The following is a 20,187-nucleotide window of genomic DNA, read 5'->3' as shown; positions in this document are numbered from 1 at the left end:
TTCAGTTTATGTCAGTGGATGTGTCACAGGAGGACCAAGTCATTAACGCTGTTTAGCACAGTTTTACTAACACTGGAAATAAAAAAAGCAACCTATTTTAATTGCTTTTCTATATTTGCAGTTCCCAAGCGTGTTGCCTTTTAGGGCCTGTTAACACCAACAGCAAAAAAAGTGAAATATTCAGAAATATTAGTGCAAGGATGAAATGTCATTCTCTAATATTTGACTTAATGTTAAAAGTAAATATCTAAAATATTTAACAATTACATTTTACTGGACAAAAACGGATATCTGTACTAATTTAACATTTTTACAATTATTTTTAATGCTAAAAAGAGTAGACTTTTTTGGATTTTGGTATTTGGATTCCTTCACACATTTTGCATCCTTAATGTAAATGTATTTATTTATTCATTTTTAAACATTCCTGAAATTTAACATCACTTATCTTAAAGGCCTGTGGATTTTAGACATCTAATGAATGAAAAAAAAAAAAAAAAAATCCAGTTTTTGAATAAACAAACATGCAACATTGCAGTTTTAAACTTCACTGATCATGCACGGTTTAAAAACCTAAATGTCCATGTTTTCTTCTTGCCAAAATTTCTGACTTGGATTAGTAAGCACCATTACTTAACTCACAAAGCCCTCTCGATCTGCAGATCTAACAGAACCTGAAACGTAGAGATGCTGACGTCTGCAAGGAGATAAACTGCTACGGAGCTCTTTTTCATTTCTCCTACTTTAATTAACATCAGTGTGCCCTCTCAACGGTGAGAAGATAGGATCATTTGTAGCAGATCTAGCAAGGTCCCTGATTGCAACGGATAACAGCCGGCTCAACCTCTATTACCATAATATATGTCCTCAGGAGAAGAATTATTCACGCAGGTGGACAAGAGGTGACATTATCATAATGTCAGAGAGGCTAAAACTGGCTTAGACCATGCACTACAGATGAAAAACACCTAGACAGAGAGACAGATGGCTTCTCATGGCTGCAGATGTGAGTTCAGCTGATACGCAGACTGTCCTGAGGCCAGTGATATGTGAAGTCTATATTACAGAAACTGTTCTGGGACTCTCTGTTAAGCATTACAGGAAGTGGTTAGAGGCATACCTGGAGGGATATGTGCATGGGTGGTCGGATCTTGGCGCCTGAGAGCTCCAGATAGGTATCTTTGCCGAGGAAGTGCACTGTGACCAGCTTATGACACTTGGAGCCAGGTGGACACCGGCACACAGGCTCTCCCTCCACGATCAGACACTGCGCTCCATTCTGACAGTAAGATTGATCACATGGACTCGTCTTCTGGAGTAATATCATTGGTGGAGGAGTCTCACAGAACAGCCCACTAAGGAAAGAGAGTATAAGGCATTTACTCTACTGGTCAAAAGTTTGGAAGAATTAGGATTTTATTTTTTTTATGTTTTGAAAGATGTATTTTATGCACACTCTGGCTGCATTTATTTGATCAATAACACTGTAAAATAATATTATGAAATATTAAAATTGTCTATTTGAATACATTTTTAAATGTAATTTATTCCTGTGATCAAAGCTGAATTTTCAGCATCATTACTCCAGTCTTCAGTGTCACATGATCCTTCAGAAATCATTCTTGAATATTAAGCATTTTATAGACATGTACAGGTATACAGTAATATGATATATCACAATAATTAACATGCATGATATTATTATCGTGGGAACTTGAAACACTGTAAATAATCATTAATTATTCCGATTTTTTGAATGCATTTTAAGAATACTAAGAATGTTTTCTTATTATTAATGCTAGTCAATGCATTAGACCATATAGTAAACCTATTGCACTTTATAATTCTTTTGCACTTTGAAATATTTGTTTACTTTGAAAATGTCTATACAATAAATCAATGCACAACAATTAAAACTTATTTTTATTAAAATAAAAAAAAGTTATTATACCTGTAATAGTATTTTTGCAACTTATTTCAATACCGTGATAATATACCACGATAAAAGCTTCAGCAATTATCACAACATGCACATTTTAAACCATCACATGCGTAGTATATTATTTCAAGCGCTTTTAACTTTCTTTCTTAAATCTAATTCACACAAGAGATGAAGACAGTGTTTGAATATTGATAGAGTGTCAGGATGGGTGGTAAGCCAGATTAATGCAGGGCTCAAGACACCATCAGGTTCTTAATTAGCAGCCGTAGTGGAGTGAGGGATGCTGAGGAGAGAGCTATTGTTCTTCTGTACAATGCCACACACGCACACACACACCCTAATGTTATAATTAGCCATATGGATATTCATCGTCTGTGCATGTCAGATTGAACTAGACACTATCATATAACAAAGGTGTGTAAGCGTGTATATGTTTGCATCATAATCATACTGAACACAGGTGTGCAATTATCCCAGTTTTAAGAAAAGTATGTGCATGCTTTTTGAGTGGTTTCTAACCTCTCTTTACTCTTGCAGACATAATCGTGGAGGTAAAAGTCTCACCTGAACCCCTCCTTGCACACACACGTGTATCCGTTGATGGCGTCATTACACTCTGCTCCGTGCTGGCATTTGTTCTCCAGACAGTCGTTGTAATCCTGCTCACAGTGCTGGCCAACATAACCCGGCAAACATTCACACCTGAAAACACAACGCTTAAGATGCTAAAAAATGACTAGCAAAATGGGATCTTTACAAATTCTGCTATTAAACAATTCATTTAAAAGTAAGTTGAATTAATGAAAACAGTTGGGTTGAAGTAAATCATACATCATCAGAGCTCACATCAGATCTGTCTTGACTGTTTTATCAGCTTTTGTTAAAAATCACTTTACTTATTGAGAAAATGAATGTTTTTAGTTTTTACTTCTGGAAGGCTATAACAGGCAGGTCACGCAGTCTTTCCTGTGAAGTTCTGGGCTGAGATGCTCACACACTCACCTGTAGCCCTTACTGAGGGGAACACACTTAGAGTCGTGTTGGCAGAGGTCAAACCCGGGCAGACATGGGTCAATCACCTCCTCACACAGATCACCTAAGAGACACACAAAGAAAAGGAACAGATGACTCTAACAGTTGCCCTCTCCCAGCGTCCAGAGGTTCATCACATGCTGAAACACTCAGGACCTCAGCTGTCTACGGGTGAAGCTCACAGTTATGTGGCTAAAGGAACTCTTTGACTGAACATACGGCATGTGTGTCTCGACCCTCCTCGAGGTGTTTTCACCCCTCACACCATCTGCCAGCATTTAGACTATGTGAGGCCTTTCTCCTCCAGGCTCAACTGAAAACATCTTTGTGTGATGGCAAAGTCTTTCTAGAGCACACAGCTCAGTAGGGTCCACTCGGAGGCACTAAATCACTGCCAAACAGGACCTTCAATACATTCTCTGTTCCCGTCCACCTGCTGTAGGATGTCCGGCCCTGCAACAGGCCATAGTGGGTCTAATCCGACCTCCACATCCCTGCACTCATTCACCCAGATTCCTAGCACTTCCTGTCCAGCACACTTGCGCTGGTGTTGCTAGTTGCATGGCACAGCAGCAGGCCCTTGAGACGGGTTTAGGTGGTCTGCTGCCAGGCCAATTTCCTCTAGACCCTTTCTGCAGCAACTGTGTGTGTTCTTGAGGGAATCAGTGCAGTCGGTGTCTACAGATGATGTTTCCTGCATGCACCTCACAGGCTGGAGTAGGCTCAGAGAGATCAAGATGGGGGTTTTAAATCAAATCTGGATGTTGGTGGTAAGATTTGTACTGACTGATGTTAATACAGAACAATCCTCAGTTGTTAAAATACAAACTGAGATACAGAAATATAATGACAATGGAGAAGGAATGAATCTTATTAAGAGTTGACCTTTGGCAAAGTGTTATTCACGAGGATTCAACGTGAAACAAGGAGTGAAACACATTGCCTTCCTTGTTTGGGGCATAATGGCATTCTGGAACATCTCTATCGATATGCTAACTAGCACTACCAAGTTTGGGGTTTTATATAATTTTTTTAATGCTTTCAAATGAAGACTGCATGTATTTGTAAATATGTAAATAATGCAGTAAAACGGCAAAATATGGATATTTGGATGTATATTAAAATGTCATTTATTTCTGTGATGGCAAAGCTGAAATTTTCAGCAGCCATGTCTTCAGTTTTCAGTGTCAAATGATCCTTCAGAAATCTTTCTAATATGCTGAAAAGGAACAGTATTTATTGGAAACATAAATGTTTTGTAACATAAAAAATTTCCTCAGTCACTTTTTATCAATTTCCTGCGGAATGAAAGTATCAATTTCTATTACAAAAAAAAAAAAAAAAAAAAAATATATATATATATATATATATATATATATATACTGTATATATAAAATAAAAAAATAACAAATAATAAACTTTTGAATGGTAGTGTATTAATTTATTTCAAAAAGAAAAAGAAAAAAGAAGGAAAAACTTATCAACCCCAAATTTTTGAATGGTAGTACAAGTCCCACTGTAAATGTAAAATATAAAAAGTCCCACAGTGACCATGGGCACAATGTTAAAACAGGAGAGAAAACATCATCAGTATATTACATCTTCAACCATCCTTCTCTCCCCTTTCATTTCACCCGCATAATTACATACTTTTATTTGAACTAATGAAAAAATATATTCTCTGTAGAGAGTCTGATCTTTAGCCAGTCTGGTACAGATGACAGTGAAATGGAGAGAATAAGATCCTGTATGCAAGACAAATCACAAACAAGATATTTGTGAAATATCAGAGCAAACAGAGACTCTATCTTTGAAAGACTTCAGTCAGAAAGCATCTCCCCTAACTCCTATTCCTATTTTAATTCCTCGTTTAGGGGAAACCCCTGAGCCAAAGTTGATACTTTCATGAAACCTAATAGAGAAATCTATTAACCTCTCAGCAACAACATTTCTCTCTTGCTTGGTTTAAAACTCAGTTTTTAAGACTGCGCTCTTTAACCTGGCAGCTGTGTGAGCCCTACGAGCTTAAGGATGTGGCCAGGCTTATACCGCAGCATGTACACACTCTCTGCACCAGCTGCACCCGCTCCAAGGGAGGTGGCAAAGAGGAACGCCGTTATAATGACAGGGCCCGCTAGAAGCAGCTGCACTTCCTATTTTGAGAAGAAGAAGAGAGAACAAGGGCATTGGTGCCACTGGACGGCATTTGGCAGATCTGAAGTGGAAATGAACAGACACCACTTGAACTTTTAAATCTGCTTAGTCAGGACTTCTGTCAAAAGCTGGTTTGTTTAGTAAAAGTGCCCACTACCAGTCTTAACATGTATATTATTTTGGTTTCTTCATGTTTTCTTAGCCACCTCAGTTATGGCTGGAGGATATAAATGCGATTGGCACTGTCTTGCGAGTGAAATGGCCTCATTGTGGTAAGACTGAGACAGACAAATAGGACAATATGACTAAGACAATGGCAACAGAGAGTCTGAAATGGCTGGTTTAATGAGGTTTAACTGGTACCTCTGTAGTTCGGAGGGCAGACACAGGTGTAGTTGTTGATGCCGTCCACACAGGTGGAGTTATTCTCACAGTCGTTGTCTTCACAGTCATCAGGATTCAGCTCACACTGCTGGCCCTCGTACCCAGGCGGACACACACAGCTAGAGGAATGGGAAGGTAAAGGACAATGATCGATACTACAAATGTTACAACAAAAGGAAATGCATGGGTTTCAGTGATTTAGCTCTGTTGGGTGACACCCTGATACTGCCAGACTGATCTGTTTCAGGTCTGGAGCCAGAACTGTGTCGTTTGTTGCCATTCATGTCTCATTGTTTGGTCTTTAAATGTCAACCCAGCATCCTTCATTAGTGCACTGCTCACAGCCAACAGGAACACTGACTTCAGGATTTAACATGTACTCAACACATTACAGGGATAGTTCAGCCACAAATGATAATGGTGGAATGACACAAAACAAGATATTTATTTATAACATTATAAGTCCTTGATTATTAAGAATATAAAGATCTTGGAAGATCTTCAATGAGTAAATGAACTCACTTTTCCACTTTTCCAAATTTACTTTCTTTTTGAGGAAAATAACTGACTGAACATTATGTTAAACATCTAATTTTGCTCCACCAAAAACAAGCAATATGATTGTGAGTAGATGATGAGAGTCAAAAAATTCCCAATGAGTCAATGACTGTCTTGGTTCTTTAGTCAAAGCCCATATTGTCAAGGTCTTGGTCCCCGAGTATGAGTCTAAGATCATATCTTGATAGTCCAAAAAAAAATATTTAATTAGCATTGGTCCTCGAGTCTGAGTTCAAAACCATATTTTCACTGCAATGGTCTTCTCTTTTCGGGAGCATGAAGACTCTGTCTTGACTCAGATGCAACCCTTTTCTGGTCTCGATCTTAAATTTTCTCAACCCTCTTCTGGTCTCTGTTTTGATTCAGACTCGACTCTCTTCTTATCTCAGGTCTTACTTGAACTTTTGTTCTTGACTCAGACTCTGTTTACTTCTCGTCTCTCTCTTGACTCAGACTTGACTCTTTTCTGGTCGCTGAATTAAATAAGACTCTTCTAAGTCTTACCTTGAACTTCTAGTCTCAGTCTTGACTCAGACTCTATGTCTTCTGGTCTTGGTCTTGACTCAGACTTGTCTTTCTTCCTATCTCAGTCTTGACTTGAACCTCTTCTGGTCTCGGACTTGACTCAGACTCAACCGACTTTGGATCTCAGTCTTAACTCAAACTTGAACCTCTTCTGGTCTCAGTCTTGACTCAGACTTGGCCGTCTTCTGGTTTTACTCTCTGGCTCAGACTCAACCCTTTTTTATCTCTATTTTGATTCAGACTCAACCCTGTTCTGGTCTCATTATTAACTCAGACTCGACTCTTTTCTGGTCGCTGAATTAAATCAGACTCTTTTAAGTCTTAACTTGAACTTCTAGTCTCAGTCTTGACTCAGACTCTATATCTTCTGGTCTTGACTCAGACTTGTCTTTTTTCCTATCTCAGTCTTGACTTGAACCTCTTCTGGTCTCGAACTTGACTCAGACTCAACCCTCTTTTGATCTCAGTCTTGACTCAAACTTGAACCTCTTCTGGTCTCGGACTTGACTCAGACTCAACTCTCTTTAGATCTCAGTCTTTTGAACCTCTTCTGGTCTCAGTCTTGACTCAAACTTGGCCGTCTTCTGGTTTTGCTCTCTGGCTCAGACTCGACCCTCTTTTGATCTCAGTCTTGACCCAGACTTGGCCCTCTTCTTGTTTCGCTCTCTGACTCAGACTCAACTCTCTTTTGATCTCAGTCTTTTGAACCTCTTCTGGTCTCAGTCTTGACTCAAACTTGGCCGTCTTCTTGTTTCGCTCTCTGACTCAGACTCAACCCTCTTTTGACCTATGTCTTGCCCCTTTTCTGGTCTTGGTTTTAAATCAGACTCGAACCTTTTTTCTGATCTCAGTCTTGACTCAAACTCAATGTCTTCTGGTCTTGGTCTTGATTTAGACTCAATCTCTTCTGGTTTCTCTCTTGACCCAAACTCGACTCTGTTCTGGTCTCAGTCTTCACTGGGACTCAAATAAGCATGTCTCAATTGTATCACTGCAAATTACCTTCTGAAATTCCAAGCAGACCCCAATATCTGTGGGTTTTTTTCTGTTGTTTTGCCTTTCTGGCTTTTCTGTTGCTATCTGTAAGACTTAAAGGTCAGATCCATCAGTGGCTGAGGCTCAGTGTTTAATAAACCTCCATGTCCATGGTGACTTGTTGAGCAATAGCAGTAAAACTTATCTGACTGTTTAGCAGAGCCCACACCCATCTGTACCCTTCCACCCAGTCCCTGCCCTCTGGCTGCCAACTCTCAGGAGCTATGCAAGCAACCAATATATTCCACCCTCAGACACATAAAAACACACACATCTCTGGGCTCATTTGCTGGTTTTTGTAAAGTCATTGTGCAACTCTGTTCCTGCTGGATGTGAAGCGGCTGCCCTGCAAAAATTGAATAGAGGCCTAACGTGACATTACCAAAGTTGTTGGGAGATTTATACGACAAAGGAGATTTATTGTGCCATTACAACAATCTGCCTGTCTTATGTTAGTTTTAAATGTCCAGGGGTGTTACAAGCTTTACATATTTAATACACAGATTTTGTCCAGATGTGCATTGTAACACAGGACTTTCAAATTAATGTTATTTATTGATATCCTTTGTGACACGTTTATTGATAGCGATAGTGGAAACACGGTGCAGGCTACATTCAGATTTATGTTGCTAGCATTAGTGCAAAACAAATTAATAAAAATAAATTCCACATTTCAAGACATAGGTGCAACAATTTCACAGCTATTTGATGGCTGACAGAATATCATTTGTACAGGTCTAGATGTACCTGTAGTACCCGTCCAGTCCAGGTGTGAGGTGGCATGTGCCTCCATTAACACACGGCAGGCTGATGCAGGCGTTAATGGGGATCTCGCAGTTATGACCCTGAGGAAAGAAAAAGCCTGTGAGCATGGATGAAGAAAGAGCGAGCTCAGGTTTTAACATGTCTGACCCTACATCCTGGGACAAAGGTCACAATCAGATGGACACTTTTAAAGGTGAAGAGGTTAAAGGAATAAAAAGCCATCATCTACAGTATTACATAATGAGTTCTGAGTAAAATGTCAAGTTAAATGTTAACCACAATTTACCTTTCAAACTGGGTTAAGGAGTGGACATTAAAGCCAATGATTAGCGGTGCTTTCTATGGTTATTATTGTTGCTCATACTTATAATTAGGAATCTGTTTTAATCCCTTAACTTTTAACTACCATCCAGAACATTGTAGCAACCACATAGCAACATAATAAAAACACAAAGAAAACATACCATCCTGCAGAATTGTGTTGGCTAGTTTTGGCACAGACAAGCACCACTTACATGTTCTTCAGCAAAGATTCATAAAAATCTTGTTTGTTTGTTTACTACTTCTATATCCAGGCCCAAAGCCGAGTTTAGTTTAATATCATGGTTTATGGATGATGTATGTCTTGTCCTGATCCTTTTACTCCGGGGCTGTAACTCCATGACTAACACTCTCCGTTTCAATTTCAGACAAAGCTCTCCTCAAAGGGCCCATATGCCTGCTTTCTTTCTCTCCGTCTCTCTGTTTTTTCTCTTTCTCTCTTTCCATGTTTGACTTAATTCAGTACTCTAGAACATTCTAATTAATCTTCACTTATTTCGATGATGGGAGAGCACCTGCAACTGACCTTGAGAGCTGTGGTTTTAATTAAAAGACAGCTCGCTGGTTCTGTCTTGTAGAGGGCGAAGGGTTAAGCTCTTATCTGTTCTTCAACAGAGCAACACTGACAGGAATCCCATAACCAGACAAAAGGGTAATGATTGCACGCTGCATCCAGGACATGCACACACATTCACAAACCACTCTTTGCGTGAAACCAAGTCTGTTTGATGTCAAACTTTGTTTTTGTTTTTCAAGTGTTTTTCAATGTGCATCAGCAATCTGCAACCCAGTCTGCATGGAATGATGGTCTAACGTTTGGTTTATGTTTATAAAAGCAATCTGTTCGAACTCACTGAAGTGAATTTACATTTTTTTACGGTCCCACCCGGTCACACTTTTCATTTCTCATAGCTGCTTGTCTTTGAATAAATTGCCTTTGAAGAGCAGCTCACATTCTTCACATCCCTTGCAATACATTTGCCATCAGCCCAAGACCTCACTGCCAAGGTCGCACCACTGAGTATGTATCCACTACACAAACAACGCCTGCCTGAGTACAATAGGAAATAATCAAGAAACTTCAGATCCAGCGAGTTCAGCTCGGGAAGACGGATGATGAGGTTCTCGTGCATGTAATGATGCACATAACTCATTGGAGTATTCTGTGCAGACTACACGTGTGCAGGAGGACAGGGAAGATGTATGAGGGGCGGTGGATGTTCACTCACCTTGTAGCCAGAAGGGCAGGTGCAGCGGTAGGAGCCTGTGACATCACTCACACATGTGCCGTTGTTCTGACAGGGACTCGCCAGACACGGGGCACACTTGGACATCAGACTCAAATCTACTGGACCTGAAAGACACACACAATGATGAGCTAAAATGTTGACTTTAAGGTCGAACCTTAAACAAACCTGACCATATTTACTTGCAAAATTTTATCTGTGCATGTTATTACTAGAAAAATAAATAAATACATAGAATATAGAAAAAGCAGAAATACCTTTACTTGTCTCCAGCTGTGAAAGAGTGTTATTTTTTTGTATCATTTATGTTCTATTAAGTGTGTATTTATTATTTAGCATTAGCTTTTATTTTCCAGCTCTCAAGTTATTTTTAGTTTAAGTTGTTATGTGCTTCGGTCATTTTATTAGATTTTCTTAAATATTTCTATTTAGCTTTATATTTATTTCAGTTTTAGGTATTTAGTACGTTTTTAAGATAGTTGAGAAGGCAGCATTTCATCTGATATTTATATGTTATTTAATTCAGCTTTATTTCAGTTACTGAAAACTATTTTTTAAAATTTTTAGTTAACATTTTTCAACCCTTATCCATCAACTGGACTCCATTCTGTTATGTAATGTCCACTTTTTATGACCCAATAAATTCTGATCAAATCAAATAAAATACCCTACAGTTTTTTTTTTCTCTCCTCAAATATCTTATATCATTCTGAAACAATGCCACTGTAAACTCAAACATTCTCATAAAAAAGCTAGAAAACTGGGGTGGTATCCTTTCAAAAGGTACAAATACATGCATTTTATGTACTAGTATGTACCATTTATTGGCAAAGAAGGTACAACGATGTACCTTATTAGCTTTGGTACCTTAGGCTACACCCCCCCCCCCCCTCACCCCCCCTTTTAAGAGTAATTTCTCTCATGATTAGATTTTGGAAGTTTCCTTATGGAGACTTATTACTGAGAGAAACAACAGAAGTATGACAGGTATAATAAGTGTGACATTATTTAGGGAGCGAAATAGAGAAGATATTGAATCAGGACATGGCGCATACCAGATTTAAATCTGCATTTGCCATACGAGCACCATGGCTCAATGTGTCTGAAGCAGATGTGTTAATTATGAAGAGAGAAGACAGAAAATAGCCTCACCCTTGCACTGGAATTGACTGAGAGGGGTGGTCAGCAGCAGGCGGTCTGCCATGTCGGGTGGTCCTGAGCAGCGGGCGATGCCAGGCTCTTTAAACCCAGCCTTCACCCACTGAGACAACCAGCGCAGCTCGCAGTCACAGTACAGGGGGTTCGCACCCAGAGCCCTGGATCACAGGAAACAGGTGTTAAACTTAGTTTGAAACGATAAATGCATTATAATATCGGTATGATCCATTTTCCTTGTGAACACAACTCTTCCTTACAAAGCAAACTTCTTTGGTTACTACAAACATCCCAATTGCACTTCCATCAGATCAACAGGCCCTTAATTCCTCAATGGGGATTTTTCTCTGATAGTTCTTTTCAATGAGGAAACAAGGAGCTACAGTAACCCCGCTCCAAACCGGCATAGGAACTACAGCCGGAGAGGAAAACAACAACTCCACCATAAGCCTCCATAAAAGATGCCTTTTAGCTGTAATAAAATGTAGAAAGATTTCCTGTGGGGCTCGGTCTACGAGCGTGGAGCACAAGGCTGCTCTCTCTCTTTAGGTTGCACCAGGTAATGAGGTAAAACTAACACTGAGTCTAAAGACCTGAGCTGGTCTCTAAGCTTGAGACTGGGAGTCCATCATTAATAGAGGCAGAGAGAGCACGCTTTTACACACACACACACACACACACACACACACTTACAGATGAGACAGAGATGTCAAGTGGCTGAAGGCTCCCTCCGGAATAGTTGAAAGGTCATTTCCGTGGAGGGTTCTGAAAGAGAAGAATAGAAAGGAAATGAAAAAAGCATGGAGCTCTGGGAGTTGGTTCCATTGTTTTCCACACTATAAACGGAGATAGAGAAAGAAAGGGTCGGACATTCAAAGCATTTAGTGTGGATTATAGAAAACCTCTGCGTTCTGTGAGACACCGTTGGGTTTGCATTGAGAGGCCGGAATAAGGTGGGCGTCCTTTGGTCTGTTTAAGGAATCTGTGCACACTGGGTGATGATAACCTATGCTTAACGCAGACAGACATCTAAGGGTGTCTCTTCAACTACAGTCACACATTTCAAACTTCATTTTTATTAAACAAACAAACATTGTTATTAAATTGGGCAAATCTGACAAAAGACATCTGTTTCAAATAGTAATAAATGCTGTTCTTTTTTTTAATTCTCTGTTCTTAGAAACACACTTTCCAAAAACAAACAAACTTTTGAACGGTACTGAACGGTAATAATAAATAGTCACATGATTTATGTATATTTTACACTTTGTTTTAGAGTATCATGCTTTTAAATTTTCATAGCAAAATGTATATTTTAATGGATTTTCATAAAATGAAAAAATAGGTGTAGGAACAATTACAAAGAAAAAGCAAATAATGAATTAAAATTTTGAAGCAGGAAAACTGAAATAGCACTTTTCCAATAATTTCCAACAGTTACAATAATCTTGGTTATAATTTAAAACTTCAAAAAATATTTTTTGCAGCTTTGAGACTGAGTATATGGAAGCAGATATACACCACTGAATAAAAAAAATAGTTTTATCTCACAATTCGGACTACTTTTCACAGAATGTGTGAGGTTTAAAGTCTATGAAAAAGCCACAATTTCTGAAAAAAAAAAAGGGTTTATTTTTTAATTCAGTGGCGGAAACGGGCTTCCATATGAGTCTGTAAGTAGTCTGGCAAGAAAAATAAATGATGAAGGCCTGGTCAAAAGTTTCCAAGACCATTTGAATGTGACTTTCATATAACCAAAAGAAAAAGTCCACCCACAGGACTTTAAGTGCTCTTAAAATCTATTGCTTTGTTTCTTCAGAACCTGCTTATGCTGTGAATGTGCTGTTCTAAAGCAGCTTTGTTCAGGCACTAATCTCCTGAAGTTAAGTTCATGAGGCAGGTGTTGTGGTGCAAGGGGAGTCTGTGTGTGTGTGTGTGTGTGTGTGTGTGTGTGAGAGAGAGAGAGAGAGAGATTGATGTGATTATGCACCAGATCGCTGGTTCATCAGGTAAAAAACAAAAGGGAGTCTTACAGCAGGCGGAGAGAACGCAAGCCATCAAACGCATGAACCGGGACACAGCGGATTTGATTATAGCTCAGGATACTGCAGAGAAAGAATATGAGTGAGACACAGAGACAACGACAACGATGTCATTTAATGTCAACATTTCTGCCCAAAGTTTTGACAGAAGTGATCAAGTTCACAACACACATTGACACAGAAACTGTGTCTGATCGTTAGATGATGGCGTTAACTTACAGGGTGGCGAGCTGCGTCATGTTGCTGAAGGTAAGAGGGGCAAGAAGACTGATGCTGTTATTACTGAGGTCTCTGCAGAGGAAACACACGGCAGATTCAATTACACACCCTCAGAAGAATATTTACCACGTGCCTTCACAATCCACAGCCAGGTTTACACTTAGAAAAGAGATTTCATTGCAGTTACTTTCATACTGGTTAAATAAAGGTTATTAACTAATGACTTCAAACATGGATAAACACTTACACAGCAACACCGTACACAGCAAAAAAAATAAAAAAAATAAGCAGTTGTGGTTGCCAGAAACTCACTCAGTTATAATGTTTGAGGGATTATGGGATTGCATGTTGGCATATTTTACAATTTATCATATATAGCACCGAAATCTGCTTTGTATAACTTAAAAAATGTGCTGATAATTAACATCTAAGTACACATGTCAATACAAAGTCACAAGATGAGTTCATTATAAGTGGCCTGTCACGCAAATATAGCTGATTTTCATATATTAATGGTACATATGATCTCTCTCTCTCTCTCTCTCTCTCTCACACACACACACACACACACACACACACAAACACAGCATAAGGGTAATGCACATGAAAGTGAATAAGACTAAGAAAACACTGAACAAAACACTCATAGGTACATTATGGATAACAAAAATGAGAAGAAATCAAATTATTCAATAAAACACAACTGGTATGTGATGCGTCACACCGAGACTTCTGGGAATGTTATTTTTCATTTTTTCACCGTAAATTATACAATAATTCACTCCTTCTACAGTAATTTGACTGCTTCATTTTATAGTATTTCAGTTGTTTTAAGTTAAACTGAACAATATTTTTACAGTAAAATTCCATAACATGCTATTTTAAACCATTTACTATTCTACACAGTATATTCTTCACAGTATATGCTAATGTACCTTACAGTTAAACAGTTTACAGGTTTTTACTGTTTACTGTTTAATTTCAAACTTATTATTATTATTTATTTTTACAATGTGAGATTTGTGTTGAATAGAGGTACAGTACCACATATTTCCTGCAGCTTTGGAAATATAAATAATTCAAGGCATTAAATGCATAGTAGGTCTTTTTGGATAATAGTGTGTGACAAGTGAATAAATTACATACAGCAGTGTCAGGTGTTTCAGATTAGCAAGCTCTTTGGTCACGGAGGTGAGGAGGTTTCCTTCCAGGTATCTGAAACGGTGAGAAAAATCCTGTTAACAGTCAAGTTTACAATCCTCACACAAGCTACAAAGTAAAACCAGATTCATTTAACATTTTATTTCATGCTTAAAAATCCATTTTACATTGGAAGATACAGACTTATTTCCACAAAGCCACAAAAAAAGCCAAAGACTGGTCCTGAAGCGTAGCTGCTGCGATCGTTTATCTACAAAATCTACTCTTGGGTGAGTTTCATCCTAGTTTTGCCATTTTGTGACTTGCTAAAAGCCCTCTCTCCTGGACACTGCGAGATGACTGGACACAGATAGATGGGGCTCTGACGGGGAACTGACGGTCTGCTATCAAAGCGATTTGATAATGGGGATGGTCACCGAGCAAGAGTATTGCCTTCAAAACTACGACACAGGAGAAGAGATCAATCCTGCTGGAGTTTCCCTGTACAACCCAAAAACAATTACTGAAAAACCCACAGTGTCAAGACAGGATATTTCTGTTCACCTCACTCGCTAATAAACCCGCTTGTTACCTCAGTCTCTCCCTGTGATATATTTTCTTCTCTTAGTCACTGACGTCTTGTTCTATTGCTTCTCTGTTCTCTCCTTCTATCCCTTTTCTCTAAGTATGAATATGAGCCGGTCTTATAGTTTAAATGTCTTGTGTGTGGCACTGTGCTCACTCTTCATCTGATTGGTCCAGAAGATAATAACTGACACCTTAACTGTGCAACAACTCACTGACCCTCACACAATCAGAGTGACCCGTCTAAGAACCAATACAGAAAAAAGGTATAAAGCCCCACTAGGGCAGTACCCTAAGACACAAGAGCTAAAAGGTACATCTTTGTACCTTATTTACCCCTATATGGTGCATATTAGTATCTTAAAGATACATACAGTATTAGTAACTTTTAAAAGGGTACTGCCCCAGGAGGAGTTTTGTACCATTTTTAGTGTGTAATGAGGATCATTGTCATCATGTGACATAGGCATTGTTATTCTCTGAATATTTCAGAAACTGTATTTCTTATGGCATGCTGGTTTACATTATAACTCTTGAGTGATGAATATCAATCCCTGAGCCTGTCCTCCAACAAAAAACAACCATATAGGTTATTTGTGCAAGCAACGATTTACGACCTATGTTTACGTTTTAAAGTAAAGCGCCCTCTAGCGGGCGTAAAAATAATGACAGTATGGCATTGCGTCTTTCGTCATGAAATGACGTATAACGTCATTACCAATCAAAACGCACGTTTATTTAAATGCAATGTGTGGGCTTTTTACACCGATCTCACAGTATTTCCTACATATTTTAATAGGTTGGTCTATTCGTTCGAATGACCACACCTAACCCCACCCCTAAACCTAACCATTACAGAAATCATGCTAAATTATGATTTATTGAGTATATACATTCCCAATCAATCAATCAGTCTGTCCGACACTGGATCAAATCTACATCTGCATCCTGAAGGTCACGTGGATCTTTTAAATAAACTAAACTGACCAAGTAAAGAAAACTGGACGTACCATTGCACAAACCGTGGCAGAAACAAAATCAAAATTTTTGGTGAAAATAAACGATCTGTCCTAAACTGAAAAATATGACAGGAAGGAGACGGAAGAAGAAACTCACAGTTCAGTTGTATCTTTAGGGATACCCTTAGGAAGGGAACGCAGCCCGCGGTTACTACAGCGCACCACTGTGTCCGAGCATGAACAGGAATCGGGACAGCGAGGAACCGACGGCAGACAGATGTTCTCTTCCATACCTGAGAGAGAAAGACATGCATATTTAATGCCCCTTTACATCATGCAAGAGAAAAATGCTAACAGATCCAATATAGAAACTCATCAATTCTTTAAAAGGAAGTAATGGAGGATGGAGAAAATAGCCCTTCCTCCAGTATGTGGGTCTCCAAACATGAGTATCATTATTACAGCGCACACTTGCTCATAATAAGTGATACAGTACACAGGAGTTTAAAATCAGCAGCTAAATATTGCTTTTGGCCTCGCTTGCTCCACATTTCCTGCAAGCGATACTTGTAGCCTCCTCCCGAGCTGCTTTCATCCGAGCTCTGTAAGATGCTATCTGTAAAAGGCTGAATTGCCCTGCAGATTAAAAAGAAACAGCGAATTAAGCCATTGATGGGAGGTAATGGAGACTCCAACAATAACACGCAGACCGAGCAACACAGAAGAGCCAAAGCGGCTGTGGGCTAGCTTTACAATGACTGGACTCCTTCAAACAACCAAAAATATCTTCCCGTAAATCAATTTAGCTGGACTTTGTTACTCTAACTGTGATTGCAGAGCACTGAAACAGCTGGATGTTGTGGTAGGGTGAGTTTTTTTGGAGCTGAATTGATGGCGCCCCGCTCAAAGAGGAAGAAACGAACGGAATAACAACACATGAGCCCTGACAGACAGCTTCTTCTAACTAATGGACCTCGAGCCAAGGCGATTTCTCTCACTTTGAACCTCTTTGTTTCAAAGTGCTACGCCCGTCTACAGTCGAGCAGGCTCTCTTAACACGATATTCCCCCGAAGCAGCAAAATAACAGTTTCTACCCTAGCTTTCACAGGGAGGCCTTCTGAAACACAGGACCCCGGGCCAGACAGAAGCCAAACCGCAGTATCTTTTTCTCTGTTAAACTTCATGTCAGTCTCGAGAGGTTCTGCTTTCCCCCTCTTTATGGACACAAGTTCTTCTCTATAAAAACCAGAGTTGGAGAAGATCATGTTTAGGCCTCCACGCTCAGTGTTTAATTTGTCCTCATGCTGCCCTCTCGGTACGGCCTTGTGGGGAGCTGGACGGGTGTGTGATTTACCCTGACGCTGGGAAGCAGGGAGAGGGGGATGAAGGTGTGGGAAATCTCGAAAAGAGAGCCTCGGTCTGGAAGGAGGCGATGCAGCGGCCTGATCTAAGCAGAGTTATTTCATGGGAACTGGAGATGGATGTGGTGTGGATGTTACAGAGCAAATACTAGCAGAAGTCTGCAAACCCTTGTTCAGCGTCCTGACAGTGCGCCTCTGGTTCATGAGGAGCTGCTTAAAAGGATGTATATCAACAGGCCAGTGTGCACATAAAGGAGTAGAAGAGTATGAAAGAGAATCAACATTGTATAAATAGAGACATGGAGTATAGATTGCATGAACCACATTCAAAGCTGTTTCCGAAACAGGTGATGAACCTGTTTATACTGTTTGTAAAATATAACAGTTACATGGTAACTAACTCCATATATGCATATTGGTCTTGCATAAAAAATACTTTTTATTATTATTTATAGATATAAATCATTTTTCTAAAAATACATTAATATTTTTTATTTTTTATTTTATATAATTAATAAATAAAATATCTTATTTATATAATTTAATTAATTTTTATTGATATTGTTATTTTACATGAATATACAGTTGAATGCACAGTAAGCAATATTCATGATAATTATACCATAAAACATAAAATTGTATTATATATAAATCATATTATTGTAATAAGAGTATATAATATAAACTATGAATGATAATAAATCTTTCGCAATAGGCAGTTCATTTTGGACCCTAGTTACAGTGATTGCACCAAAGTTAATGAGCTCAGGCTATGCTTGTTACATTACTCAGGTAAAATCAATGTGATGCACGGCTTTTAATGCTCAATATATATTCTTTGAAGATACTTATCCATCAACAGGACATGCAACAGAGGAAGTGGCCCAAAATAGAGGTATACCATCGCAGGAGAAATCAGGCATGGCTACGTCCTGAATGGGGATCTCCTTCAGGAAGGCAGGTTTCTGGCAGCGTGGGTTGCCACTAACCACCCTGGTCTTCTTTAGCCACAGTCCCAGCCAGGCTAAGTGACAGTCACACACGTAGGGATTCGACAGCAGGTTACTGTAAAGAAAACACAAACCCCATTACTATATAATCACAACAGAAAGCAATCAGCAGGGTTAAATTACCACATAACCGATTAAACTCCAGCCCATTTAACCCAGCAGGAGAACTGAATTTGCATTTAAATGGCGATGCAATTACATATCATGACTGTGGTGTTGTCTGCAATGCTGCAACTTTTGCTATGTTATTACATTGTTATAAAACTGTTATAACAGCTACTTCAAGTAAACTACTTTTAGCACTAATACGAGGGCTTGTGAATAAGACACAGACACATTTTCATCAAGTTTGGGTACAGAACGATCCATCAACCAATGGCTACAGGGACCACTGGACTACAGGCTTCAGAATCAACTTATTGGCCCATTTTTCATGCGTCCTCACTGAGTTCTGAAAGTTCAGGTGGTGGCACAAAGATCTAAATCATAAAATTGTAGCCTTGAGTTGAAAGCGTCACTAGCAATGACTCTAGAAGGCCCACCAGGGAGCCGGCTGACGGCCCACTCAGACGCCCGTCTAACTGATGCATTGCCGAAATACACGGGCAGGCGCTAGTACAGGCACAGAGGAACTCTTTCATACAGTGGGAACTAAAGAAGCTGTTATACACTACAGCCTGCGGGATAAATTAATCGAGTGTGCTGACCTTCCGCTGCTTTGCCAATAGATGCTTCGCAGCTTAAGGGGATGGGCTCATGTTAACACATCCTATATATTTGTTTGCCTTTAATCATTTTTACATCACTTTCTGTACTCGCTTCAAAGGAACACAAGACAGCTGAGAGAGAACAAGTGAGGCAGACGTTTGCTTTGGGAATGATATCGCAAACTAGACATGAGAGAATATTTATGCAGCTAAATTTAATTAATGGAACACAGCCGACAAAAAAAAAGAAAAACATGGTTATTTTTACTGTGATAATCACAAGTGTGAGCACTCATAAGTAACCTCTGTCCTGACTGCTCACTCCAAACCTTCCTACCGGAAACACACTCCCGCTCTGCTCTAATTTCGGCCGAGGTGGAGGGATGAATGATGGAGTGAGAGAGAAACAGGAGGGAAGTGTGCCCAAAACGCCTGCTACATTACTGTGGGAAGAGAATAGCTAAGGAGGCCTTGCACTCTCTCTCTCTCTCTCTCTCTCTCTCTCTCTCTGGATATTTTTAGCTGCCCTGTGCTGAAATGGACATGGCTGTGTCAGCCGCTGGGTAATTAGAGAGCTGGCAAAAAAAGAAAAGAAAAAGAAAAAGCACAACAGATTGATTGGAAAAGTTGGCTTATGGCATAAGGAAGAAAGATTCAACATTTTTTGCAGTTTCTATGCATAATACATGTAATACATGTGTAATAATGTTCATTTAGTTGAAAAGAAGTATACGCTGCATTCTACATGGAGGTCTCTTTCTCAAAAAAAAAAAAAAAAATCGTTCAATCCATGACTCAGTGGCAAGCTAAATAAATAGCTTTTATTTATGCACAAATTAAATATAATATTTAGAATAAAAATAATATAATATTTAAAAATAATTACATATTTGTTAATAAAAATTGAATTAATTATTTGTATTAATTAAATCATATAATATAGAAGATAATATTTAAGAACATTATATTCTATTTTAAAATACAATATTAAAAAAACATAAAACATAAAAAAAGCTCAGCAAAGCAAAGCAAAATATAAAACAAA

The 20,187-nt window shown here is 39.0% G+C and overlaps 1 protein-coding gene across 1 annotated transcript in view; it reads right to left on the bottom strand.

Annotated features, from left to right (window-relative positions):
- LOC128027348 (slit homolog 3 protein) overlaps positions 1–20,187 on the bottom strand; it is a 163,405-nt gene that overhangs the window by 11,876 nt on the left and 131,342 nt on the right. The window contains exons 19-31 of the mRNA XM_052614891.1: positions 18,327–18,490; positions 16,221–16,356; positions 14,526–14,594; positions 13,380–13,451; positions 13,152–13,223; positions 11,812–11,883; positions 11,116–11,279; positions 9,946–10,070; positions 8,378–8,475; positions 5,492–5,631; positions 2,945–3,038; positions 2,507–2,644; positions 1,121–1,355 (exon numbers count right to left, since the gene is read on the bottom strand). Of these exons, the coding sequence (XP_052470851.1) occupies positions 1,121–1,355; positions 2,507–2,644; positions 2,945–3,038; positions 5,492–5,631; positions 8,378–8,475; positions 9,946–10,070; positions 11,116–11,279; positions 11,812–11,883; positions 13,152–13,223; positions 13,380–13,451; positions 14,526–14,594; positions 16,221–16,356; positions 18,327–18,490 (1,579 nt within the window). The remainder of the gene's footprint in view (positions 1–1,120; positions 1,356–2,506; positions 2,645–2,944; positions 3,039–5,491; positions 5,632–8,377; positions 8,476–9,945; positions 10,071–11,115; positions 11,280–11,811; positions 11,884–13,151; positions 13,224–13,379; positions 13,452–14,525; positions 14,595–16,220; positions 16,357–18,326; positions 18,491–20,187) is intronic.

This window comes from Carassius gibelio, chromosome A14, assembly GCF_023724105.1.
Source record: "Carassius gibelio isolate Cgi1373 ecotype wild population from Czech Republic chromosome A14, carGib1.2-hapl.c, whole genome shotgun sequence".
NCBI lineage: Eukaryota > Metazoa > Chordata > Actinopteri > Cypriniformes > Cyprinidae > Carassius > Carassius gibelio.
The sequence above is the reverse complement of the archived record's forward strand: the minus strand, read 5'-3'. Positions and strand labels throughout refer to the sequence as shown.